The 27,861-nt window shown below is 44.0% G+C and overlaps 1 protein-coding gene and 1 pseudogene across 4 annotated transcripts in view; one reads left to right on the top strand and one right to left on the bottom strand.

Moving 5' to 3' along the window:
* LOC138775890 (ribokinase-like) overlaps positions 1 to 16,668 on the bottom strand; it is a 61,383-nt gene extending 44,715 nt beyond the window's left edge. For 2 of the 4 annotated variants that reach the window (XM_069956072.1, XM_069956075.1), the window contains exon 1: positions 933 to 973. In XM_069956072.1, coding sequence (XP_069812173.1) covers positions 933 to 948 — 16 coding nt within the window. In that variant the 5' untranslated portion in view covers positions 949 to 973. Of the gene's footprint in view, positions 1 to 816; positions 908 to 932; positions 974 to 16,647 lie in introns of those variants that run through there. The other 2 variants (XM_069956074.1, XM_069956073.1) reach the window with 2 other exon arrangements.
* The window catches only part of LOC138775893 (BRISC and BRCA1-A complex member 2-like), a 65,369-nt pseudogene that overhangs the window by 9,703 nt on the left and 27,805 nt on the right, over positions 1 to 27,861 (top strand).

Genomic DNA, 27,861 nt, shown 5'->3' with positions numbered 1-27,861 from the left:
CGGCTTTCCGCCGGCTCCATAGACACCATTCTATGGGCCGGCGTATTCCGCTATCCACCGAAAGAAGTGACAAGTGTGAATTACAATACTGGTCTGAACTTTTTACAGCACATATCATGGTGTGTATTACATGCAGAAAAACACCATGATCTTGGCCTATGCTGCATTCACTTTAGTGGGTCTCCATCTTTCCTCACAAGCAGACCCAATACTTCTCACAGCTGAGGGCTTGCTGCAGACTTTACCAACAATCGGAATATTTTTGCAGCCTTTGGATGTAACCTTCGGCCCTCCAGCTGTGGCAAAACTACAATTCCCATCATGCCTGGACAGCCAAAGCCGATTGTAGTTTTGCCACAGCTGGAGGGCCGAAGGTTACCCATCTCTGATGTAAGCAATGGTCTCGATGTTGAAGTTTTCATGTATCTTTATTCACATAAAGCTCAAGAGTTATAAAGATTTTACTGCTAGGAGACTTTATTTACTGTGAAACTTCCAACAAGCTGTGTCCTCGGAGTCAATGACCTCTAAGCCAAGATAAACTACAATTCCCATCATGCCTGAACAGCCAAAGCTATTGCTTTGGCTTTCCAGGCATGATGGGAATTGTAGTTTTATAACAGCTGGAGGGCCGCAGTTTGACCTGTGCTCCAAGAAGCGGCAGTTTCTCAGCTGTTCCAAAACTACAACTCCCAGCGTGCCGGAAGTCGTAGTTTCAGAACAGCTGAAGCTAAATGGATTAGAAAACACCGCTAACTAAAAACTGAACTCCTAGAGCGCCATGTTCACCACTCCCCCGCCATTCACATCACTTACTGTCCCCGCAGCCAGCTCGTAGATGGCTGCCGGGAACACCTCGTGACTGCCACCAACCAATCACATCGCCTTCTAGTTCCCACGTGTTTCCAAACGCGGAAACACAAGCGCCGCACCGGGAGCTGTCTCCATGGAAACGTTCTCTCACTGGTTATGGCTGTCCTACATTATGCCTGACAGAAACATATACGTGGAGACTACTTATAATGTGAAGACAAGAAAATTTGGTTATAGCTATGTTTTAGCATGTATTTTAATGTAAAAAAAAGTTTATTGAAGTGTAAAAAATTAGTCCGTTACAATTATTATAACAGGCATTGTAAAGGCACATCAGCGTTGGGTCCTGACAGAAGGACCCTGAGTTTCCTGCTGGTAGGGCTCGGCTTCTGCAGGGGGTGAGTGACAGCGAGGGCTGTGTTGTTATTAGGATGGAGACCGCGATGTGGGCGGAATAGATGGTGCAGCTAATTGTTGGTTTTATACATCGGGTCTTCAAAATAAAACATAATGTCCAACATGTATTAGTAATGTAATGTATGTACATAGTGACCCCACCAGCAGAATAGTGAGTGCAGCTCTGGGGAATAATACAGGATGTAACTCAGGATCAGTAATGTAATGTATGTACACAGTGACCCCACCAGCAGAATAGTGAGTGCAGCTCTGGAGTATAATACAGGATATAACTCAGGATCAGTACAGGATAAGTAATGTAGTGTATGTACACAGTGACCCCACCAGCAGAATAGTGAGTGCAGCTCTGGACTATAATACAGGATGTAACTCAGGATCAGTAATGTAATGTATTTATACGGTCATCCTACTAGCAGAATAGTGAGTACAGCTCTTGAGTTTAAGGCTATAACTCAGGATCAGTATAGGATAAGTAATGTAATTGATGTATAGTCCGCTATTTGGCCGCTATGGATCGCCCCGTGGAATAGGAGGCAACAATCAGCCAACATCGTTCATGTCAGCTGATCGTTGAAGTCGTTTGTCTTTCAGCATATTGAAAGACAAACGACTTATACAGCAGCAATCTGCTGCCATGGCTCCTATGGGTTGCTCGGACTCGCTCACTGCTGCTGCGAGCAATAGCGGCGGCAGCGAGCGGGGAATGAGGAGCAAACGAGTGCTAACATTGCTCGTTTGCTCCTCACTGTTGGCCCGTGTAATCGGGCCTTAACTCAGGATCAGTATTGTATATATTCAGTGAGTCTGTTATTATGATAGATTTATAATAGACATTTTAGATAATATTTAGGATTTTCTTTGATCTCTCTCCAGGTTGTGATTTGCAGGATGTCCCCTGAGGTCACTCTAAACCGTATAGCCCCCGCGCTCTCCCCATTCATATCCAGCGTTGTCAGAAATGGAAAGGTTGGTCTGGATTCTACGAGCTGCCTGCGGATCACTGACCTGAAGTCTGGGTACGTGAATGACGTCTGTCAATGAAGTTCTTTTAAAAGAACAGCAGGCTAGACAAATCTAACCTGGCAATAGCCCCATATAGCGCCTGAAATGCTTAGGGGGAAGTTTTATGTGTCACCTTCCTCCTCTGCGCCAGTTTGCGCTGTTAGTCAGAGTAATCATCGCTCCAATGCACTGTTAGGAGCACCTTCGTATCATCGGCCCGCCCCCTTCATTGATTACCATTAGAAGGAGTGGGCTGATGATGCGGCACGGCTCCTGGCAGTGCATCGGAGCGAAGATTACTCCAACTAACAGCGTGCGACCAGTGCCAAGGAGGGAGGTAACACACAATTTTCTCCTCAGCTTCCCGGGCGCTATAAGGGGCTATCGGCAGGTTAGATTAATCTAATCTGCTGATAGTTCCCCTTTAATCTGGCATCCGATAATTCACTAAAAGGAGTTTGTAAGAAGAGATACGATATAGGCCTAGATTTATCAAAGGGTGTAAACTGCCCATAGCAACCAATCACAGTTCTGCTCTTATTTTACCAGAGCAGTATAAGAAATGAAAGCTGAGCTGTGATTGGTTGTTGTGGGCAGTTTACCCCCTTTATTAAATCTGGGCCATAGAGCCTGAAAATCTGCACCAAATAAAGTTATTCTATTCTAATAGTAACCCGGAGCTGTGCTGTGGGCAGTGGTTATACAGACAGCATTGAGGGCTGAATCCTGTCCTGAACCTTTTTTTTTCTTTATTACACTCTTTATAATAAAGTTGCCTGAACCTGACGCTAGTGTATAGAATAGAACGAATGCGGAATTACCACAAATGATTTTTCGATCGTTGCCTACAATTACACAGGGCGATTATCGTATAAATTTGGACGGTATAACAATTTTCCGCACGATAATAGTCCAGTGTAATAGGGCCCTAAGGCTGCCTTTACACAGAGAGATTTATCTGACAGATAATTGAAGCCAAAGCCAGGAATGGATTTGAAAAGAGGAGAAATCTCAGTCTTTCCTTTAAGACCTGTTCTCTGTGTATAGTCTGTTTGTGGCTTTGGCTTCAAAGATCGGTCAGATAAATCTCTCTGTGTAAAGGCACCCTTAGGGTATGTGCACACTGAGGAATTCTCGAGGAATTGAAGCAGAAAGTTTTCAGGCAGAATTCAAGCAGAATTTAAGCCTTCCATTGACTTCTATAGGATTCCTCTAGCAGATCTACAGCAGAAAATACTGCTCGAAAATTCTGCAGTGTGAACAACAGAGCAGAAAACCCATTGAACACAATGGGACTTTGCTCTGTACATATTTTACAGGAAGAATTTCAAGCTGAATTCCTCGCCTTTTCCTCAGTGTGCACATAGCCTTAGGGTGGTATTACACGGGCCGAGCAGAGCCCAATAATACCTGTAAACGAGCAGCGATCTGCTAGATCGTTGCTCGTTTACTGGGCCTATTACACGGCCCGATAATCGTTTGACAAGAGCTGCAAGGACATCGTTACCGATTTCCTTGCAGCCCTTGCTAAACTGGCATACATTACCCATCCACGTTCCAGGGCTGCTCCTGCCGGCCGCTTCTCCTGCCGGCTGCTTCTCCCGGGGTCCCGTGCGCGCTCTAGCTTCACAGCGGCCTGTCAGCTGGTAGGCCGCTCAGCCAATCAGAGGCCTGGACCGCCGCGGCCTGTGATTGGCTGAGCGGCCTATCAGCTGACAGGCCTCTGTTAAGCTAGAGCGCGCGCGGGACCCCGGGAGAAGCGGACGGCAGGAGCAGCCCTGGAACGTGGATGGATAATGTATATCGTTAGTCGCCGGCCACGCACCGCTATTACACGCAGCGGTGCGCGGTCGGCGCCCAACGAAAATAGGGTCTAACCTATATCAACGATCAGCCGATGATCGTTGTCATCGGCTGATCGTTGCATTTATTACACGGAGCGATAATCGGCCGAATCGGGCCAATTCGGCCAATTATCGTTCCGTGTAATGGTACCCTTAGTCTGTGGAGGTTTGATGCCATTTCTCTCTTCATGTCTGTGTGTTTGGATTGCGCAGATTTTGCTATCATTGAATTTTTCTTTCACTTTCTTTTCAGCTGCACATCCCTTACCCCTGGACCCAGCTGTGACCGCTTCAAGCTTCACATCCCATACGCCGGGGAGACCCTGAAATGTAAGCATCAGCTTTATGTGCTTATTATGGATGCACTGTTTCCTGGCTCAGCATTGGTGAGATCTATTGTGCTAATCACAGCAGTCATGGATGTCTCATCTAAGTGAAGCTTCTGTATATAAGAGAGACATCCAGGGCATGGTGCTGTATTGCATCTGTCAATCATTAGATTTGTGGAGATGGACCACCATTTCATTAAATGTAAACTATCATCACATTCCTGCTGCCTGATTTATAAATCGTCAGAACGATAGCGGTCCCCAGCAGTTTCCTCCCATCAAACCGTGGCTGGTTTGATGGGAGGAAATTGCTCATATACTTGCCCATAAACTTGCCTTTATAGTATTTGGGTATGGGGGAGCGATCTATGAATCAAGCCAATGGGAACCACCCTGATGCCTCATGGTTTAAGAAGCAAAAAAAGTAATGACAGGTTAACTTTAACCCCTTAAGGTCCAAGCCAATTTTCGTTTTTGCGCTTTTGCTTTTTCCATTTTATGTTTAAAAGTCCATAGCGCTTGCATTTTTTCACCTAGAGACTTATATGAGTGCTTATTTTTTGCGAAACCAATTGTACTTTGCAATTACAGGCATAATTTTTCCATAAAATATGTTGTGAAACCGGAAAAAAAATCATTTGCGCTGTCAAATTGAAAAAAGTTTTGCATTTACGCCGTTCGCCCTATGGTAAAACTGACTTGTTTTGCATGTTCCTCAAGTCGTTACGATTACTATGATATATAACATGTATAACTTATATTGTATCGGATGGCCTGTAAAAAATTCAAACCATTGTTAACAAATATATGTCACTTAAAATCGCTCCATTCCCAGGCTTATAGCGCTTTTATCCTTTGGTCTATGGGGCTGTGTGAGGTGTCAGTTTTTGCGCCATGATGCGTTCTTTCTACCGGTACCTTGATTGCGCATATACGACTTTTTGATCGCTTTTTATTACATTTTTTCTGGATTTGATGCGACCAAAAATGCGCAATTTTGCACTTTGGGATTTTTTTGCGCTTACGCCGTTTACCGTGCGAGATCAGGAATGTGATTAATTAATAGTTCGGGCGATTACGTGTGCGGCGATACTAAATATGTTTATTTATTTATTAATTTATATTTATAAAATGGGAAAAGGGGGGTGATTTGGACTTTTATTAGGGGAGGGGATTTTTTATTAATAAAAACACTTTTTTACTTTTTTTTTTTACATGGACTAGAAGCCCCCCTGGGGGACTTGTATATAGACAGCACTGATCTCTCATAGAGATCAATGCTGTGTATATACACAGCAAAGATCCATGAGATCGGTCATAGATTGCTATGGCCTGCTGTAGGCCATAGCAATCTACTGCCGAGCCGGGATCAGCGTCATTCCGACGCTGAGGCCCGGCACGGCCAGAAGAACGGATCTCCCCCCCGCGATCGCATCGCGGGGGGGAGATCCGACCCACTAGACACCAGGGATGTTGTGCATAAAGCACTTCAATGCAGCTGTCAGGTTTGACAGCTGCATTGAAGTGCTTAATTAGCCGGCGCGGCAACGGGACCCGCGCCGGCTAACAGAGGCACTGCCCGGCTGCACGTGTCAGCCGGGATCAGCGCCGTTCAGAGCGGGGTCCCGGCGGGACCCCGCTCTGAACACCACCCGCGGCGCCATGACGTATCAGATACGTCATGGGTTGCTAAGGGGTTAAAGTGTATAATCGTCTAAATGGAGGTGGGAACAAGGAGCTAAAAAACCCTGACAGCGCTCGTTTGTTCCTCAATATCACCCCGTGTAATAGGGGCTTAAGGGTTTTTTTTCTTCACAGGTTGATTATCTTTAACAAGTGGCCATAATGCTGCGTTTACATGGAACGATTATCGTGCAAATTTGCACGATAACGATCGAATTCGAACGATAATTGTACGTGTAAACGCAGCGAACGATCAAACGACGAGCGAGAAATCGTTCATTTTGATCTTACAACATGTTCTAAAATCATCGTTCGCAAAAAATTCGCAGATCGTTCCGTGTAAACAGTCGTTCACCGATTTTTCCTATGTGCGAGATAGGCTTAAGCGATCGCAAAACGAATTTTCCGTACGATATATCGTTCCGTCTAAACGCTGATCGTTATAAAAAATTGTTACTTCGAAATTGTTAATCGTATGATCAGGCGAATTATTGTTCCGTGTAAACGCAGCATAAGAATGCTCATTTACCTGTGTATAGGCTTGTCTAATTCTGCGTTTACACGGAACGATTATTGTGCGAATTTGCACGATAACGATCAAATTCGAACGATAATCGTACGTGTAAACGCAGCGAACGATCAAACGACGAGTGAGAAATCGTTCATTTTGATCTTTCAACAAGGTCTCAAATCGTCGTTGATTGTTCGCAAAAAATTCGCAGATCGTTCCGTGTGAATAGTCCATCGCCGATTCAACCAATGTGTGAGATAGGCTGTAAGTGATCGCACAACGCTCGCAAAACGAATTTCCATACGATATATCATACCGTCTAAACGATGATCGTTATGAAAAAAAAATCGTTACTCGTACGATCGGGCGAATTATCGTTCCGTGTAAACATAACATAAGGGTCCATTTACACAGAAAGATTATTTGACAGATTATCTGCCAAAGATTTGAAGCCAAAGCCAGGAATGGATTTGAAAAGAGGAGAAATCTCAGGCTTTAATTTATGACCTGATCTTCGTTTATAGTCTGTTCTGACTTTGGCTTCAAATCTTTGGCAGATAATCCTTCTGTGTAAATGGACCCTAAAAGGGCCAGCGACCAGTCGACAAACAAGCAAATACTTGCTCAATGGCTGATTAAATTTTTGTGCAGCCATATAAATTATCATTATCGTGCACACATCTGATTGTCTAAACAGGGCATGTGTGGGCGATAATAATACATTTAAAGTGCCCTTTGCTTACTCAAATTTTTTTTATACTAGCTGGTCAATGCCAGAACATAGATCCCGGTGGAGAGGTGCATTTTTGCCGCCATCTGCGCTGGTTTCCCATTCGGCCTGCTCTATGCATTGGTGGTGGGCCCAGCGCCCCCAGTTCCCCGATGTCCCCTCCCCTCTGTGACATGGCCAGACTGACTGATGGAGGCGCATCATCCAGAGACGGAGATAACAGTGCTCTGAGGTCGCCGTGCCCGGCTTTAGTACATAGAGTGGAACGAATTGCAGTTCAGGAAACTGGTGCAGAAGGCAGGAACCCAATGGTGTTTAAAAAAATATGCGATCCCATTAGGATTTACGTATTGCGGCGACTAGTATGATTTTTTTTTTCATAGTAATTGAAGTGGTACGTTCGCTTTAAAGAAGACCTGTAGCCATCCCCTTAAAAGTCAGATGTTACCATCGGGAAATAGCTGAGATTGCCCTGATTTCACACCTTTTCACAGTTCCTAGATCTGCCTTTCCATTCCCAAGATGTGTAGGCTCATATGTGAAATGAAAACAAGGAAAAAAGGTCAGCTCACCATGTGAATGTGTCCCAATATGTAATGGTAACCCTCTTGTAATGGAGCAGGTGATATAGCGTGGGCCGTTCACCCAGGTCTGGATCCAAAATGAGAAAAGCATATTTAAAAAACACACAGGTTAAAAATCAACACGTGTTGATTTTAACCTGTGTGTTTTTTAAATATGCTTCGGAAATAAAGAATTTTTGATATTTTTTTCTACTTTTGCTGGAGCTTTGATTCTTTTCTCATTTTGGGTGTAGGTTCATAATTTTCCTGACAATTTAGTTGTCAAATGTGCGTTAATTTTAACATTGGAAGTGGCTATCAGGGGATGGGCGTGATTATACAGTTGGGAAAAGGGGTTAATGTCTTACACTTAGGACCAACCCCCCCCGACTGTATATTGATGCCCATCACCTGATCAACCCCCTGTTGTAAAAATTAAGTTTACACCTATCTGACTATTAACAGAATTGTCATAGAAACTGTAAAGCCACATATCTCGGAAAGGAAGGGCATGTGGAGAAACTGTAAAAAGGTGCATTGTCAGGACACCCTTTGCCATCTAGTGATAGTAACATATATTTTTTTTTAGGGTTTGACTACAGGTCCACTTTAAGTGGCCCTACAATTGATCGAGTCTTGTAAAGGCTTTTTAAACTAGTGCCAATCTATGATTGCTGCCTCCCATGTAGAACCGACCCTAGACTAGACTATGTGCACACTCAAATATCTGCCGCAGTTAGGGTATGTTCACACTGAGTACATCAGGCAGAATTGTCCGCTATGAAATCTTGCCTGCCTCAGTGTGCCATAGCCTGTCTATGGGAGAGCTCGCGCGTCTCTGCTGCCGCTGATCTCCGATCAAAGAAGTGACTGAGGCAGGCAGGATTCCGCTGTGGGATTCCGCTTGAACATACCCTTATGCTGAGGCTATGCTGAAGACTTTTCAAGTCGCATGCTGCAAGGGCTTGGCTGGGTCCTTCCCGGAGGGATATCTGGCTAGTCCTGTGTTTTGAGACTCTTCAATGAGGCTCCACGGGCTCCTCTTTTGCATATTCATGTTTCCCAGGGGGCAATGCACCTAGGACTTCACTGCATTGAGCGCTTTCACTAGCAGCCGGCAGTGTTGTCGTTTGGCTGGTCTCCCTGAGTTCAGCAATCTGTTTCTCTTATGGCTCTACTAGGCATTGCTCCCACCTAGCCAGAATCCTGCTCCACACTGATGAGGGGCAACACCCCGAAACAGCTGTATGTGGATGGTAACCTAGCCTTGGTTTATCCCTTGTCATTACTTGACTTATAGGGCCACTTAATATGGTGGTTTTGGTGGTTTCCTAACAGGAGCTGCCCCTTGGCTGGGTCCTTCTCGGAGGGATATCTGGCTAGTCCTGTGTTTTGAGACTCTTCAATGAGGCTCCACGGGCTCCTCTTTTGCATAAAATAGTCATTGTCACATCTGATATCTGGTTATTGTGTTATTTATAGAAAAATGAGACTTTGTAATAAAGTTTAGCAGCCTCTGCCGCATTAAACGGCTGGACCTCACTGTGGGTACAATATCGCTGAGATCTACAACAATATGGCAGTGAGGTCATGTGACACCATGCGTCATAGATGCCGGGTGTAGACAAAAGAATGTAAGGGATTTAGAAGAACTATAAAGGTTTTTTGTTTGTTTCTCTTACCTATAAAGGTTAAGTAGAATTTTTACAAGGTTTCTTTTTAGTTTGCGGACAGTTTGTGTGCAGCAATCTCACAGCTGATCTGCTGGTCTGGATGAGCTAGTCATGACTCCTCAGCTCAGGGCTCATTTATAGTAAAGTTCCTGAATGTTTAGCCTGAGTTTATCCAGGATTAGAAAAAAACATGGCTCCTTTCTTCCAGAAACAGCATCACTCTTCCCCTCAGGTTGCATGTGGTACTGCAGCTCAGTTCCATTGAAGTAAATGGAGACGAATTGTAATACCACAGACAACCTGAAGACAGGTGCTGTTTTTGTAAGAGAGCGGCTATGTTATTTCTAATCTTGGATAACCCTATTGCAGATCCCAATCTTTTGCAGTATGGTGCGGATTACAGTCTATTCAGTGCACTTTTTCCCTATATTCTTTGTGTGTTTTTTGGTGCCATGCCCTAGTCCAGTCTGTTCCTAGTTCTTGGTTCATCCTTGTTCATTTACCTTTGTCTCTGGGTCCTAGTGCCTGCTTGTTGCTTTTCTAGAATTTGAAGACCAGGGTTATAAAGGGGGTATTTGCAGGGATGGTGAGCATTGTTTAATAGGTGTTCTACATTCTATCTCCGTACTTGTACATTTCAGAATTTGAGAGCAAAAGGTATAATAAACACATTATAAGTATGGCTCAAGCTCAGAGATTGAGGTTTTTAGTTAAAGCAGTTGTCCTGCATATCATGTGAATAGAGATTTATAAAGTAGAGGCAGGCATGAAAAGGGCAGTCAGGTCGTGGCCTGTATTACCATGCCCGGCCCCCCAGTGCCCCTCAGAATGGCACAGTAACGGCCTGTTTGTTCTGCAGATTAGCGCATTGTCCGTTCCTGGTAATTTGCTTGCAGTCACCTAATAACCATGTTACCTGTCTCCAGCGCGGAGCCTTCAGTATGTGACCCTGGCCGATGGTGAGAGGGTGGAGGTTTTCTGATGTATGTGAGGCGGTGTGTACAGGGTGACAGGACCTTATTCATGGTAATGCTACACAATGTCATGTTCTCTGGATGTAATGTAATGTCGGCCTCCTGTGAAGCTCTTATGTTCTGGCAGCCGCTGACGGCTCTGGCTAAACTTAGTGCAGCCAAGAATAGCTGTAATAACCAGGCACACAATGAGCGTGCTATTAACCAGCTGCGTCTGACATTTCTGCCGTTCCTGGTGAGCTCTGCTTCCTGGTAAATGCCACTTGCTCTATTTAGCTTAGTGTATAGATTATAGAGCGCTGCGCCAACTACTACTCTCATCATTCTCCTCACTCCTGTCTTCAGGGACCTCAAGAATGGGGATTATTCTCCTCTAAAGCATTAATAATTCTTACATAAAATATTCTACAATCTGAGTCTATTATAGTGAACATACACAGAGCTATCGTTTTATGTTATATTATCATATATGACATATCATAATATATCATGATACATATGTATATATATACAAACAATCATATTTTATATTTTTTCTATTTAAGTAGTTTACATTGAAGGTCCTACTTTACATCCTGTATTATACTCCAGAGCGGGGGTCATTGTGTACATATATTACATTACTTATCCTGTACTGATCCTGAGTTACATCCTGTATTATACTCCAGAGCTGCACCCACTATTCTTCTGGTGGAGTCACTGTGTACATACATTACATGACTTATCCTGTACTGATCCTGAGTTACATCCTGTATTATACTCCAGAGCTGCACTCACTATGCTGCTGGTGGGCTCACTGTGTATATACATTACATGACTTATCCTGTACTGATCCTGAGTTACATCCTTTTCTATACTCCAGAGCTGCAGCACTAATGCTTCAGGGCTGATATCTCCCAGCCTCCTAGTTTGTTCTGTATAGTTATATTATGAGGTTTGATGTTTATTCTGTGCCTGTGCCCTCTTCTTATATATGGAAGAACTCTCTGCCCCCTGCAGCCCTGTGCAGCTGTAGACCCTGGTGTAGTGGTGCTGGTTTGGTGTTGCTCTGTAGCTATCGGCTTCCTCCGTTGTGTGGTTATGCATCCTGTGGTCCGGTGCCTGTGAGTGCGGTCAGTCCCATCATGTGCGTCCGCAGCTTCCTGTGCGGTTTCCTTGTACTATAACGCTCGCTCCGGCAGTCACTGCCACAGCTGTATATTTGACATCAACCTTACATTACTGTTATCTACATGGGATCAGCCACAGGAAATCATCTGCTGCCTGCTGATTGTCAGCGCCCGACAGCACCACACGGCACAGTAGAGAGGTAGTATAGAGAAGAGCGTCCACCGCTCAGAGGATGGTGGCCTGGTTAGCGGAAGTATGGACTGAGATAATATAAAAATAAAGTACGCAGTCTTACTGTGTTGTTTCTGTTGATAAGAAGATTACTTTTTAGAATTTTTTATAGGACTCAGGGTATGACGGATGTCCACCATACAACTGTGCCCCGCAATCCCCGAACCTCTAGAGTCCGATGAGGGGCATTGGTAATACATCTCATACGCACATAGCAGCGCCACCTGCTTCTCTACATTTGCCTTCCAGCCCATAGCTGCATCACTGAAACTTCCCCCATGGTAGCACAAGCCTGTACCTCTTTTTTCAAAGCAATGTCACCCATGCAAAACCCTCCTCTCACTATTGTAGTGTCACCCATACCTCCCTTCCCCATAGCTGTGTCACCCATTCCTCCCTTCTCCATAGCGGTGTCACCCTTACCCACTTTCTCCTTAGCATTCTCACCAATGCCTTCCTTCCCCATTGCGGTGTCACCCATACCTTCCTTTCCCCATGGTGGTGTCACCAATTCCTCCGTTCCTCATAGCGGTGTCACCAATTCCTCCGTTCCTCACAGCGGTGTCACCCATTCCTCCCTTCTCTATAGCAGTGTCACCCATTCCTCCCTTCTCTATAGCGGTGTCACCTATTCCTCCCTTCTCTATAGCGGTGTCACCCATTCCTCCCTTCTCTATAGCAGTGTCACCCATTCCTTCCTTTTCTATAGCAGTGTCACCCATTCCTCCCTTCTCTATAGCGTTGTCACCCATTCCTCTCTTCTCTATAGCAGTGTCACCCATTCCTCCCTTCTCTATAGCGGTGTCACCCATTCCTCCCTTCTCTGTAGTAGTGTCACCCATTTCTCTGTTCCTCATAGCGGTGTGTCATCCATTCCTCCCTTCTCTGTAGCGGTGTCACCCATTCCTCCCTTCTCTATAGCGGTGTGTCACCCATTCCTCCCTTCTCTGTAGCGGTGTCACTCATGCGTCCCTTCTCTGTAGCGGTGTCACTCATTCGTCCCTTCTCTGTAGCGGTGTCACCCATTCCTCCCTTCTCTGTAGCGGTGTCACCCATTCCTCCCTTCTCTATAGCGGTGTGTCACCCATTCCTCCCTTCTCTGTAGCGGTGTCACCCATTCCTCCCTTCTCTGTAGCGGTGTCACCCATTCCTCCCTTCTCTATAGCGGTGTCACCCATTCCTCCCTTCTCTATAGCGGTGTGTCACCCATTCCTCCCTTCTCTGTAGCGGTGTCACCCATTCCTCCCTTCTCTGTAGCGGTGTCACCCATTCGTCCCTTCTCTGTAGCGGTGTCACCCATTCCTCCCTTCTCTATAGCGGTGTCACCCATTCCTCCCTTCTCTGTAGCGGTGTCAGCCATTCCTCCCTTCTCTATAGTGGTGTCACCCATTCCTCCCTTCTCTATAGCGGTGTCACCCACACCTCTCTAAAATAGTGCCGTTTTTAAAAATGCAGCAAATGAAGCGTCACCCTTACATCACACAGTTACCCCAAGATGAGATCATACAATATGAAGAACAAAGGCCTATAACATAGACCCTTCATAAAAAGAAGATTCCCAAAATCCCAGATGGTTGTCACATTGATCACTATAGGGGGCAGTATGAAGTCCTCACTATTGTTTATGCTGATCAGATGTCGTTTTCCTGTATTATAGGGGACATCATGTTTAATGCACAATACCCAGAATTACCTCCGGATTTCATCTTTGGAGAAGACGCTGAATTTCTACCTGAACCTTCTGCTCTCCCGGTAAGTTTTGTTAGAGAACAGGCCATGAATATGAGATCAGTGGAGCGCTCGCTCCCAGCACCCCCACCATCAACTGGCGACAGGCCCGTATGTGCAGGTGCTGTTACCTCCTCATCACCTACCGTGCTCTGTTCTGTACATCTATACATCTTTGTTGCACCTATACCTGGTGCTGAAGTTTACTGTAAACAGGACTTTAGGCAATGGCAGGTACAGCCCTGGCCCAGTGTACAGAGCTGAGCTGTTTTTCAGAGGCAGGCCCTTCAGTCAGCCGGACCCCCCAGATCTGATATCCTGAGGACAGGCCATCAACATGAACGGTGCATCACACGTAACGCATCCGCAGCGGATTTCACTCTGCAAGATCCGCAGCGAAATACGCTGCGGTATACGGTACAGTTATTCCCTATGGTCACTCCATTCTTGCAGCGGATTTTCAATCCGCTGTGAGAATGCAGCCCCTCTGCCAAAATAAACTAATTGTCTGCTGCATGTCGGGCGCTTGAAGTGGTACATACGTTACCTGCCTACTCTCCGGCTTGTTTCTCCAGCTCCTGAGTTAATGACAACACTATGCCAATCAGTACGTTGCGGTGGGACAGTGCACTGATTGGCTGAGCACCATCAGTAACCCTGGAGCTGGAGAAACAAAATATTATAAAAAATATTTAACATCCCTGTAAAGGATATCTCATTTTAACAAAGTCTGGCATTTTTAATAGGGAGGGGAAGACATTGGGAGCTCAGATCTTGATTGGTTGTTAAAATTTCTGCTTTGCTTGTAGTATATGGATTTATAAAAAGCCACATGGGTTTATTGTTGCAATGAAAAAAGTTTTGATTGGTCAGGGTTTGTCCAGACCGTCAGTGATCCCTGAAAACAAATGAGTAGAAGTGCTCTGCTAAGCACAGCCCTCCCCATCTTCCTGCAGAAGACTGGTTCTAAAGTAAGACCATGTAAGTAAGTCTGTGTAGTCTCCTGGTGCAAGATGGAGACTTCCTATAGACATCTTAAAGGGGTTATTTGGCCTTTAGACAATTGTGTATATACTGCAAAGCTGCCTTGCTAAAGAACATAATAATCATGTTATGCTTACCTCTCTGCGCTTCCTCAGTGTCCCCTGCTGACTGCAGCCCTGACACTTCCGAGACTAACTCATCTTGTCATCTTGGGGTGACAGCCCGCTCAGCTAATCACTGTTCGCAACGATATCCTGCCTCGGCCAATATTGGCTAAGCGGGCTGTTACTTCCAAGATGAGTTAGTCTCGGAAGTGAAGGGGCTGCAGTCAGTTGGGGACATAGCGGGAGCATAGGGTAAGCATAACATGTTTATTCTGTTTTTTTAATAGGGCTTCATTATATACAAAATTGACTAACACTAGATAACCCATATGAGAGTCTGACCCAGACCCCAAACTTCATTTATTTTTAAGTGAAAGGACACTTTAAAGTGTCATGGTCGGTATAACTTTCAAAATTTGAATCAGCAGGAAATGTGATATAAAGCAAGTTTGCAATTTACATTATTATTATTTTTTAGTTATCATGCTTTAAAACAAAGCTATACTTACTGTATCCAGGTCCAGTCTCCTGAAGGCAGCTTAGTAACAGCTATACTTACTGTATCCAGGTCCAGTCTCCTGAAGGCAGCTATATAACAGCTATACTTACTGTATCCAGGTCCAGTCTCCTGAAGGCAGCTTAGTAACAGCTATACTTACTGTATCCAGGTCCAGTCTCCTGAAGGCATCTATATAACAAAGCTATACCTACTGTATCCAGGTCCAGTCTCCTGAAGGCAGCTATATAAAAGCTATACTTACTGTATCCAGGTCAAGTCTCCTGAAGACAGTTATACTTACTTGTATCCAGGTCCAGTCTCCTGAAGGCAGCTATATAAAAGCTATACTTACTGTATCCAGGTCAAGTCTCCTGAAGACAGTTATACTTACTTGTATCCAGGTCCAGTCTCCTGAAGGCAGCTATATAACAGCTATACTTACTTGTATCCAGATCCAGTCTCCTGAAGGCAGCTATATAACAGCTATACATACTGTATCCAGGTCCAGTCTTCTGACGGCAGCTATATAACAGCTATACTTACTTGTATCCAGGTCCAGTCTTTAAAGGTAGCTTTTTAGTCTTGTGCTGGTTAAAAAAAAAAAAAGTAGTGCCATCTTTTCTATGATAAAATAAAATTAGCAATTTACATTCATTTTTTGTCATCACATCTACTGATGATTTAGATTGTAAAAGTTATAACAAAAGTGACACTTTAAGAAACAAAGCGTTATTGTTGCTATTACCTCCTGCAGATTCATAACTTTTTGTTTTCTTGTTAGTAGTTTTTGTTGGGTTTTAAGACAAAACATTTTTTTTCCCTCAATATGTATAATGAGATTGCTATACAAGGTTCTATGAAAGGTTGTCATAAGCAACCCTCCTCCAACAACTACAACAGAAAAAGAGTAGTAAAAATAAAAAGATTGTCCTATACTTCAGTCTGGCATCGCCACTGCTTCTGCTTTAAGCATGGTCACATTGTGGAGACGCCTTGGATCTCAGTTACAGATTTCGTAATAGCGATTCTCTGTGTATGATTTATTTTTACTTCAATAAACTTTCAGTAATGTTTTTGCAATATTTTGGAGCAAGAATTTTATACAGTAAGCCGTAGCCACTATTCTACCACTGGGATACATAGCTGTTTCTCAGTGCAGATAGGGTTAATAAACAGGAACATTGCTCACAGTGTCACAAGCTTCCCTATTAGAGTCCTAGTAGGTACTATACCTGCTCAGCGGGCAACTTCCTCATTGTCACCTCTGGCTGGTGCTGGGAAAGTCACAGGAAAATGAGACTGAGCAGTATTTCCTGGTAGAGGAATAAGTGATGTAGTAATAGGCGTCCAGCACGTGACCCTTACCTGAGGTTGTTACAGTGACAGACAGATAATCCCTGCAGGACCACAGTGTAGCAGCCGGAGGGGCTGGTCTCCATGGCATGCACTTACCTGCTCCATACGGCACCAACCAAGAACGTCAGACAGAAAGAATGAGGGAGCAGAGTGTGAGACGTGTTCACATGTGTGCGTCATTGCCTCTGCCAAGTGCCAACACCACACATTCTATCTTTTTTTTTTTTTTTTTACATCTCCGTAGCATCAATGTATAAGTCAATGGGGTCCATCATGCAATAGATTCATCGCTTTGTTGTTACTCTGAAGAGACCTAGCCATCAGCCCTTCTCCCCTTCTTATACGTTCTCCCTTCAAGGCCTGGAAACTGTATAGAGACATGTGTGCAGTGTTACCTTTCTACCTTATAATCAGTACACTAGAGCAGAAGCTGGTCCTGTTCTGCAGAGCCTGCCCAGCATGACAGTGGTTGTCACTAAATGTTGTGTTACTTCTCTACCCGTTGTCACTGGGAATTTACTCGAGAGGAAACGGTGTACGTTCTGTTTGGCATAGCCTGCACAGCATCACAGAGGATATTGGTTTATCAGGAGTGTGAGCTCCCCCTGTGCTTATTTGATTATTAGAAGTCCCTGTCTTTTGTTCCTATACACCTTCCACAACTGTCAGCTCACCCAACCATTCCCTTTATCAACATCATCTGTCGCTGGAGAGTCAGGATGCCCCAATACACTTTATACTTTCAGCAGAACCCACTGCAAGTCTACGGGATCCTTCTATAGGGGTACTCCGAAGGAAAAAAAAAATTTAAATCAACTTGTGTCAGAACGTTATATAGATTTTTAAATTACTTCTGTTTAAAAATCTCAAGTCTTCCAGTATGTCCTGCAGAGAAACAGAGACGCCCATCTGGTTGCTTCCCGGAGGGATATCTGGCTAGTCCTGTGTTTCGAGACTCTTCAATGAGGCTCCACTGACTCTTCTTTTGCATATATATGTTTCCCAGGGGGCAATGCACCTAGGACTTCACTGCATTGAACGCTTTTACTAGCAAGCGGCAGTTTGGCTGGTCTCCCTGAGATCAGTGATCTGTTTCTCTTATGGCTCTACTAGGCATTGCTCCCACCAAGCCAGAATTCTGCTCCACATAGATGAGGGGCAACACCCCGAAACAGCTGTATGTGAATGGATATCTGGCCTTGGTTTTTCCCTTGCCATTACATTGACTTATAGGGCCACTTAATATGGTGGTTTTGGTGGTTTCCCTACAGGTCCCCCCCTTGGCTGGGTCCTTCCCGGAGGGATATCTGGCTAGTCCTTTGTTTCGAGACTCTCCAATAAGGCGCCACAGGCTCTTCTTTTGCATAGTATGTCCTGCAGGAAGTGGTGTATTATTTTCAGTCTGAGACAATGCTCTCTGCTGCCTCGTCTGTCCATAGCAGTAGCAATTCCCCTTAGAAAACCCTTTCCTGCTCTGGACAGTTCCTGACATGGACAGAGGTGGTAGCAGAGGGCACTGTGTCAGACTGGAGAAAATACACCACTTGCTGCAGGACATACATCAACTGAAAAGTACTGGAAGACTGGAGATTTTTAAAAGGAAGAAATTTACATATCTGTATAAAGTTCAGACACCAGTTAATTTAAAAACATTTTTTTTACTCTTGAATACCCCTTTAAAAGGTATGAGCATACAGTGGCATTACCCCAAACAATCTGCTTAGTGTCAGGAAGCCTCACATCACAAAGGGCTTTGTACTGATATACTGTTACCCTCTGTAATGCTGGGCAGGCTCTGTAGAACAGAACTTGCCCTGCTCAGCTTCTTGCTCAGTCAACTCACAGGTGGAGAATTCATATAGTAGACACATAGTATAGTACATATAGTACAGTATACACATCATCTGACATGACCCTGATAGTTGCATCATATGTGATGGTGTGTATGCTGTGTTTCTTCCCTGTGTGTAATGACTGGGAGTGCACCAGTGGACAGGCTGGGCAGGACAAGTCCTGTTCTGCAGAGCCTGCACAGCATTACAGAGGTTGCTGTATATCAGAGCAGTGATCTTTATAGTGTGATTCCGATATCAGTCTGATTGTTTGGGGGCCGTCTTCTGGATAGCCTGAACAATGATTGGTTAATAGGGCGGCTGTAAGCATGGAAACAGTAGTATTACATAAAGCCCATTAAAAGTGCTTAAAGGGATGACTGTTGCCTTATTTTACGCTAGCATCTGTTTACCTGACTATGTATTTCCCACCGTATATATTTGCAATATGAACCTTTAATATAACTATTTATATTTAAATGTAATAACAAAATAAGTATGCATGAAACAGAGGACGTTGTGTTCCCTTTAAGCAATGAGACAAGTCAGTTTCCTTATTTACTGTACATATTGGTGATGTGGGCAATGTACAATGTCATCATCTATGGGGTTAATGATCCTCTGTCCCTGTGATTCATGGGCTGATGACATCACTGCTGGATGACTCACCCCTTGTGTAATTGTGATAGCACTTACTGAGAACACAAGCGGCACTACTACAAATAGACAGATGTCACAGTGACGTGCGCGTCCCTGGTTGCAGGAAATGGCACTTTTTTATTATCTGACTGAATGGAAAAGAGACTTTGCCATTCTTCAATACATTCCAGGCTTTCTATGCAATACACCCCCAGTGAGCCTGTAAGAGATTGTAATCCCACTCACCCATCTCTGCACCATCCACACCGGTAACTGCAGTTACATCATCCAGAGATGACATTGTGTAGGAATCACTGAACACACAGAGCATCATAACGTCTATTACACTGCATCATGTCCTGTATATCCAACATGTGATTTTTTTTATATGCAGGTAATGTAAGATGTCCTCAGTTACATAACATAGAAAAATAATACTGAATCATTCCTATCTGCCTCAGTGAAGGACATTTTTTCTGTGTTTGTCACCCATAATACTGCCTGCTATGTACAAGAATATAACTACTATAATACTGCTCCAATACACAAGAATATAACTACTATAATGCTACCTCCTATATACAAGAATATAACTACTATAATACTGTTCCTATATACAAGAATATAACTACTATAATACTACCCCTATATACAGGAATATAACTACTATAATACTGCTCCTATATACAAGAATATAACTACTATAATACTGCCTCCTATATACAAGAATATAACTACTATAATACTGTTCCTATATACAAGAATATAACTACTATAATACTACCCCTATATACAGGAATATAACTACTATAATACTGCTCCTATGTACAAGAATATAACTACTATAATACTGCCCCTATATACAAGGATATAACTACTATAATACTGCCTCCTATATACAAGAATATAACTACTATTGTTACATTATATATAAAAAAAAATAATAATAATAATAAAAAGTAATAAAAACCTCCGAGCTACACAGAGATGGTATTAATAAAAAAAAGAGATCATGGTGCAAAAAATGACACCTAATACAGCCCTGTAGGTGAAAAACTAAAACCGTTATAAGCGTCACAATTGGCCCATTTTTATTAATAATGAATTGCAGAAGAAAAAAGGATTTAATTAAAAAAATATAACATAAGAGAATCTGTGTAAACCTACATATGGTGGTGGTCTGAATGACCTGTAGAATAATGGTATCATGTCATATCATGCATTCTTTTTTACGTTTTCAACAATTTTTATTTTCATAAATGATATTTTTGGGGTTCCATCATACATGTTATGGTAGAATAAAAGACGCCATTACAAAGTACACCTATTCCTGAAAAAACAAGCCCTTACATGGGTCTGTAGATTACGAGCACATGGTGCCTTGGATTACGAGCATAATCCGTTACGGGACTGTGCTTGTAATTCAAATCACTCTCAAACCAGAGCATATTTTCCCATAAGAAATCACTGATATGCAGACAATTGGTTCCACACCCCAAAAATAATGATTTATTATTCTAAATAACATGTAGAACAGATGAAAGAAACAATGAGAAACAGCTGAATATGTGATATTATAATTTACTGTACAGTATAGCAATTAGCATGTGGAGTATAATGTACAGTGACTGCATAAACCAGGAAAAATAGCAGCAGTTTGTAGATACAGAATGGAGGTGCAGATCCCCATAATGCAGTAGCATAGTGCAACAGGCTAGAATAGAGAAGCAGGGCTGCTGGCAGAGGTCTGTGTGGTCACATGACAGCAATGGGGAAGGGGTGTGCGCTCAGCATGCACCAATCAGGGAGTGAGAATCACAGAGCTGTGCAGGAGGACAGTGACAGAAACTTTTCTATGCAGCAGTGTGAGTGTTAGTGCAGGCAGATTATAGCAGCAGTGTGTATAGCTGAGTGTAAGTGCAGGCACATTATAGGGTATTATAGGATTATAGGGCACATTATAGGATGGGAAACAAGGGCTGACAGAGACTGCAGGAAGAAATGAGCAGGACATATGTGGTCACAGCATAGCAGCACTTTCTGTGCGGGGAGAGAGGGGTTACAGCTATGGAGAGATTACCTCCACAGTCCTGTCCCCTGATACAAGCCTTAGCCTGAAGAGGATCTGCCATGATTTAGAAGGTGAGGGAGACTTCCTGGGTCAGAGTACAGAGCTGTAGACCCCGCTATGCAGACCATGCCCCTCCCCCTCTCACCCAGTACAGGGAGCTCTTACACCAAAGAAATGCTTTAATCCAAGTTACAATTTTGAAAAACTGTGAGCTCTTCTTGCAAAACGCTCCTAATCCAAGTTACTCTTAAACCATATATACACATATAGTTGAAGAAGTCATTGACCGGTCATATGTGTCTGCTTGCAGAGTCTGGCAGAGTGGGACCCCTTGGATCCGGAGTGCCTCCTACAGGTGGTGAAGGAGCTGGTCCAGCAGTATCACCAGTACCAGTGTAGCCGCCTAAATGAGAGCTCGCGCCTCATGTTTGAGTATCAGACTCTGCTGGAGGAGCCGCAGTACGGGGAGAACATGGAAATATACGCCGGGAAGAAGAACAATTGGGTAAGAGGACAACTCGTTTGTATTATCTGCTGTGTATTGCACAATGTTCATTTATGGTTAATAGGCTGATTCTGTCACCTGCAGGGGGCGTTATACCTTATCATTTGCAGATTGGCGTTATACCTGATAAGAGTCTGGCAGATTGTTTTCCTCTATGGTTCTTGTCTACTCAGGGTAGCCGCAATGATCATGACTCAGCAGTGCCAGGCTTGTTGGACATATGGTTGATGCCATGTTTAGACTTACTGAGCCTATAGAAATGTTACATGGGACTGACAAAATCGTTCTTCATTAGGACTTCCATCCACGCAAAGATTTTCTTCATGGTCTCTCGCTCTGCATGTGGTATTATAGGCCATGGATTGCAATGCGCTCCATGTAATTTTCCCTCTGGGTTTGCTGCAGTTGGGTAGAACACTCTCTCCTGCTGGTTTCAGTCTATGGCCGGGTTTTCACCTTGCAGTCAGAATATTTTTGACCCCTGGTCTGTACTTCATTTGTATATTCGGGTATCAGTGCTGAATATCTTAGGGCCCTATTCCACCGGACGATTATCGTTCAGATTATCGTTAAATCGTTCAATTCTAAACGATAATCGTTTGGTTGAAATTGAAATGCAGTTAACGACCGAACGAGAAATCGTTGATCGCTTTATAAGACCTGGACCTATTTTTATCGTTGCTCGTTCGCAAAACGTTTGCAAATCGTTCGCATTGAATAAGACATCGTTCGGTCGTTCGCAATAGATACCAACGCAATAGCGAATAAATAGCGAAGAAAAAAACTATCGCAATTACGATCATAAGTAACGATTATCGTTCCATGGAAATGACTGAACGTTTTCAGGTCTTTCGCAATAGCGGTCGTTTGAGATCGTTAATCGTTAACGATTATGCAAACGATAATCGTCCGGTGGAATAGGGCCCTAAGGTTCTCTAGTGATGGGTTCAGCTCTGTACCCCACACACCTCAGCTCCTCGGCCATATATCTCCTCCAGGATACACAGATCTTCTCCTTTGTCTAGTATGTAGATTCTGAGGATCTGTGGTGACTGCAGGAAGTACCCGCCTCATCCGCCAGGGCGCACTTTGTTGGGGCTTCCCCAGAACCTTTTCCTTTCTTGTATCTACAGCAGGCATGTCCAAACTTTTTTCGAAGAGTGCCAAATTTGATGAAGTGAAATGCTATATGCTTTATAACACAGGCAGATAATAGCAAGCTGGATACCTAGGGGGCCGTAAAAGTTCGGAACGCGGGCCGCAAATGGCCCTCCGGACGGACTTTGGACATGTCTGATCTACAGGAAGTAAGCAATTTCCTAATTTCAGAAGTGTGTAATCTCTGTCCTGGGATGTTTTGTGTAGTCCATGATGGAAGGTGCTGCACGTGCGGCTTCCTGGTCCTCAGCTCTGCTGATGTCATGTGATGGGGAAATCTTGGGCTAATATTATACCAGTAAACAGGACCTCTATAGTTTTTGGTAAATGAAACCTAAAGAAGTCTGGGCTCTGACTTTTTTTTCTTCTTTCAAAAGAGCCAGGGAGGAGGTGGCTGAACATAAGAACTTGCACCTACCACCCCGGCTCTAGGGTTGGGGTCCGCTCTCCTCCGCTCTGTTTCCCGGTCCCCTAGCCGCTTCCTGTTCTGAGTGGGGACCTGGGTCGTGACGTGTCAGGCCCCCTCAGTAGCCTTAGCGTGGTCTCTGCCACTGACTGGCTGAACGTGTCTGACATGTTACCACTGGAATAGACATAACACTGGGGGAAGCTGTCTGTGTCACTAGTGCTGCAGCCTCCCCTGATGTCTATATATTGTATGTTATCATTAGAATAGACATTACACTTGGGAAAGCTGTTTGTGTCACTAGTACTGCAGTCTCCACTGATGTCTGTATAACACGTTATGGACAGGATAGACATTACACTGGGGTAGCTGTCTGTGTCACTAGTTCTGCAGCCTCCCCTGATCTCTATGTAGCACAAATTACTATTGGGATAGACATTACACTGAGGGGAACTGTCTGTCACTGGTGCTGCAGCCTCCCCTGATGTCTATATAGCACATTTTACCTTTGGAATAGACATTACACTGGGGGAGCTGTCTGTGTCACTAGTGCTGCAGCTTAGTGGCACAGTTTAGCAGAATGAGCAGGGATAGCTGTCAGTCTGCACTGTGCTTTGGCCACTGAATTATATAACTTTATACCCCTTTCAAGAAATATTCTGGTTTCAGGAACATATCCACTAGATGCATATATTTAAAATCTCTACATCATTTTATCCACTAGGAGTAGTGTTGAGCGAACACTCGAAAACCTGGGTGCTTGGCTCAAATAACAAACTATTCTGAAATCAATAGGACACTTGGGCATTTAACTAGGCGCCCTCTGCTTTGCAGAGCAGAATGTGCCTGGTTTACCTCAAAGTAACCTATTGCATTTTTTCTTTCTAATTTTTGTGTATTTCGTCCCTTGAAGGGATGTGTAAAGGAAATATACAAAAATTCAAAAAAAAAAAATGCAATAGGTTTCTGCAAGACACATACTGACAGACTTCCTATGTGTCTTGCAGAAACATCTTGTAAAACCTAAGCTATAGTGAAAAAACAATAAAGCAGCAGTACTTACCTGTCTACGCTCCTCCCGATGCCTTCTGGCTTCAGTCCCCCACTCAGTGACTACCCACTAGAGCCAATCACTGCGCTGTCCTGCCACAGCGCAGTGGTTGGCTGAGCAGGCTGTCACTGAGTGGGTAACTGGAGCCAGACGGCAGTGAGAAGAGCGGGGACAGGTAAGTATGGCTGCTTTATTGTTTTTGACTGTGATGGCACCCGTAAACAGTTACAGAACTATAATAAATGATGATGCCAGGAGCTCAGAAACTGTTAAAATATTAGTGTGAATATTTAAAAAGTGCCCAGAGGTACTTGAACGAGTATCAGACTCGATTGAGCAACCCAATGCAGTATGCCCGGCCAAGTATACTCATCCAATAATTTGGAAATTTGGATGCACCCGCATTCAAGTTTAGCAACAGTGAGGATCATCCGGCCAGTACTGCAGTACCGGCCGGGATGATCTTCACAAACACCGGCCGTTCTGTGATCTGGCCGATGTTGAACATAGCCTTAAAAGGGAATCTGTCTGGTCACGGAACGGCCGGTGTCTTACTACATGTGAACATAGCCTTAGTGCATTCACTCTTAGGGGTGGTTCACACTGAGCAAAGGTCATGACACTGACATGTCAATTAATTGAGCGTAGAGTGGCTGAAGCGGATGTGCGCGAGCCCTCCCATTGAGACAGACAGCAGGCAGGAGCTCTCTGCTGCAGAATTCTGAGAATTTTATTCTGTGTGAACAGCCCCTTATGCTGATTTTCTACAGTAATAAGATTCCAGTTTTTTTTCTCTTTGTCCAGTTGTCCACTTCTGTGATCATCACTTGGGAAACAATCTCTAACTTTTCGCTATATACCTTCCCTTCCTTTTTTCACCAGCTTCATTATGTCGGCTTGCAGTCAGTGAATGGAAACATTTTTCCCCTGATCATGTTGACATGGCAGAGCTACATGGCTGCGTATAAAGGAGAAAGAAAGCTGATACGCTGTCCTGAGCCCTGTATACATAGACATAGCCTTATACATCCTACAGCAAGCAGAGGACATGATCTGACAAATTGTACACGATCCTGACCCCAGACCACGTCTCCTCTAAGGTGACAACCAATATGGCAGCTATTACATCTTCATCAGGAGAGCTCATGTGAGGCAAACCCATTTCACCACCTAGTTTTGGTGATACTCTTGGGTATAACTTGGTTGGTGCCTGACCTGATCTTGTCTTGTTCTTGTCTCACAGACTGGGGAGTTTTCTGCTCGATTCCTCTTGAAGCTTCCGGTGGACTTCAGTAACATCCCCATCTACCTGCTGAAGGTGAGTGTTTATGTTCATGTGTGTGATGTGCAACTGATGCTTAGTGCAAGCGTGATGATGTGTTGGGCTCAACAAGTGGGGGAGGATTGTGGGTGCAACATCATGCTCCAAAATTACATTGACACCTCATAGGGGTTCCAAACATATACTACACAGTGTGACAATACACCAGCGGCTCAGGCTGTTTGATAAATGTCACACTTCTATACACAGTCTAGCTGTAAAGTGTTACTGTCGTTAAATTTTTTTTTGCAGAAATCAATAGTACAGGCTATTTTAAGAAACTTTGTATTTGGGTTTATTAGCCGAAAAATGCATTTTTATCATGAAAAAGCAGTTTGAAGCTCTCCCCCTGTCTTCATGGTTCTCTTATGGAGAAGGGAGGAGTGGAGAGAGATGAGGCACCAAAACAGGTCAACAAACAATTAATTTACAGCTACATCACTGGGCTATCTCCTCTGAAGTCAGCACTGACCTCTCTGACCTCTGAATAGAGGCTTTCCCATAGCTCTCGCTGTGTAATCCTATGCTCTCTGCTCTCTGCTGCCGACTAATCTTCCCCCTCCCCTCTCCATAGGTTACACAGGGCTCGACTGATGTAAAAGAGTCAAGATTTCCTGATAATGAGCAGTCAATGAGAGAGAGGAAGGTGGTGGGGGGGGGGGGACCTGGCGAAAGTCTTTTTGAATGCAGATAATGGCATATTTGCCTAATAAACCCAATTACAAAGTTACTTAAAATCGCCTGTACTATTGATTTCTGCAAAAAAATAAAAAATACAACAGTGACACTTTAAGAGCATGATGATGTAATTAAAGTGAATGTACTGTCAGGTACATCATGTTAAGATTTTTACATCAATAGACCTGCCACTGGTGCTGGAATGCCGCAGCTGCGATCCTTTTTTTGAACAGCGGCCTTGTTCCCACACACAGCGCCAGTCTATTCCTGGGCACCGCCCCTGCCTTAAGCAGTGGATGCAGGCCTTCCCTCCCCCAGTGTGACAAACCCCCTTCCCTCTGTGATGCTGCTCCATTGGTTCTATTGGAGCTGCGTCACAGAGGGGAAGGCAGGCCTGCCTTCAGTGCTTCATGCCAGGCCAGGACCTGGGAATAGACCGGCACTGTGCATGGGAACTAGGCCGCTGGTCAAAAAAATGCCACACCCACTTGTCAAACAAACCACCACAAGTGTCTAACAAATAAATCTGGTATCTGGCCTCTACTCCTTATAGAATGAAAATCTAATAAATCTGCGGTGTACATAGATCATAACTTGACCACTTTCACATCTCATCCACTTTGCTGCTACAGTAAAGGCTGCAGGTGTTCAGCATCATAGAACACTATATAGTCACTGCGTAGCAATTACTGTATGGTGGTATTGCTGGTTGATAGTGTGTATTATGTAATGGAGGTTACTATGCACTGTACTCATACAGTAGAAATATTACTTATGTGTTGTATGGTGGCGTTAAATCACTATGTGGTGGTTTTTATTTGTGACTGTATGTGACTTCATTGTTCATTTAGGGTCCTGTAAAGCCCCCATTACACAGGGCGACTGTGAGGAGCACAGTCAGGGCGACTATAAGGAGTTTGCTCCTCGTTCCTTGCTCGCTGCCGCCGCTATAACACTTGGCGGCATCGAGCGGGTAAGTGCAGGAGGGGGCACGGGGAGGTGCGAAGGGGCTGCCTGGATGATCGCTAGATCGCCCGGGCGGCCCATAGGGGATAGCGGCGGTCTGCTGCTGCCGCTCCTATTTCACAGAGCGATGGCAGCAGATCGCTGCTATCATTGTTGTTTGTCTTTCAACATGTTCAAAGACAAACGACCGCAACGATCGGCCGATATCGTTCTTGTCGGCTGATTGTTGCCTTCTACGGCTGATAATCGTTACATGTAATAGGGCCTTTAGGCGAAGTGATCTACAGGATGAAGCGTGTGCCAACCTGTCAGGTCAGTGCTTTCTTCCTCCTCATTCCATGCTGCCTTGACAATCTTTAGATAGTATTATATAGTACTGTGTGGTAATATTATTGGATCACTGCCTGGCTGTAGTATATGGTGACTGTATAGAGGTATAATTTCAGTGTATAGTCACTGTGGTGGTAATGTTTAGTCACTGTATAATGCTATTACATTACTATATGGCTGCATTATTTTGTGGCGTTATGATGTTATTGTGTAGTCTTTCTATAAGAATATTAGTTAAGCATAGTATCGTTATATTACCTGTATGATATAAGGCAGTATTAATTGGTCACTGTGTGACTGTATTAGTTTGTTTAGCATAGTATAGTTATAGTACCTGTACGCAGATGGCGGTA

The sequence above is a fragment of the Dendropsophus ebraccatus genome, unplaced genomic scaffold, assembly GCF_027789765.1.
Source record: "Dendropsophus ebraccatus isolate aDenEbr1 unplaced genomic scaffold, aDenEbr1.pat pat_scaffold_318_ctg1, whole genome shotgun sequence".
NCBI classification, from domain to species: Eukaryota; Metazoa; Chordata; class Amphibia; order Anura; family Hylidae; genus Dendropsophus; species Dendropsophus ebraccatus.
The sequence above is the reverse complement of the archived record's forward strand: the minus strand, read 5'-3'. Positions and strand labels throughout refer to the sequence as shown.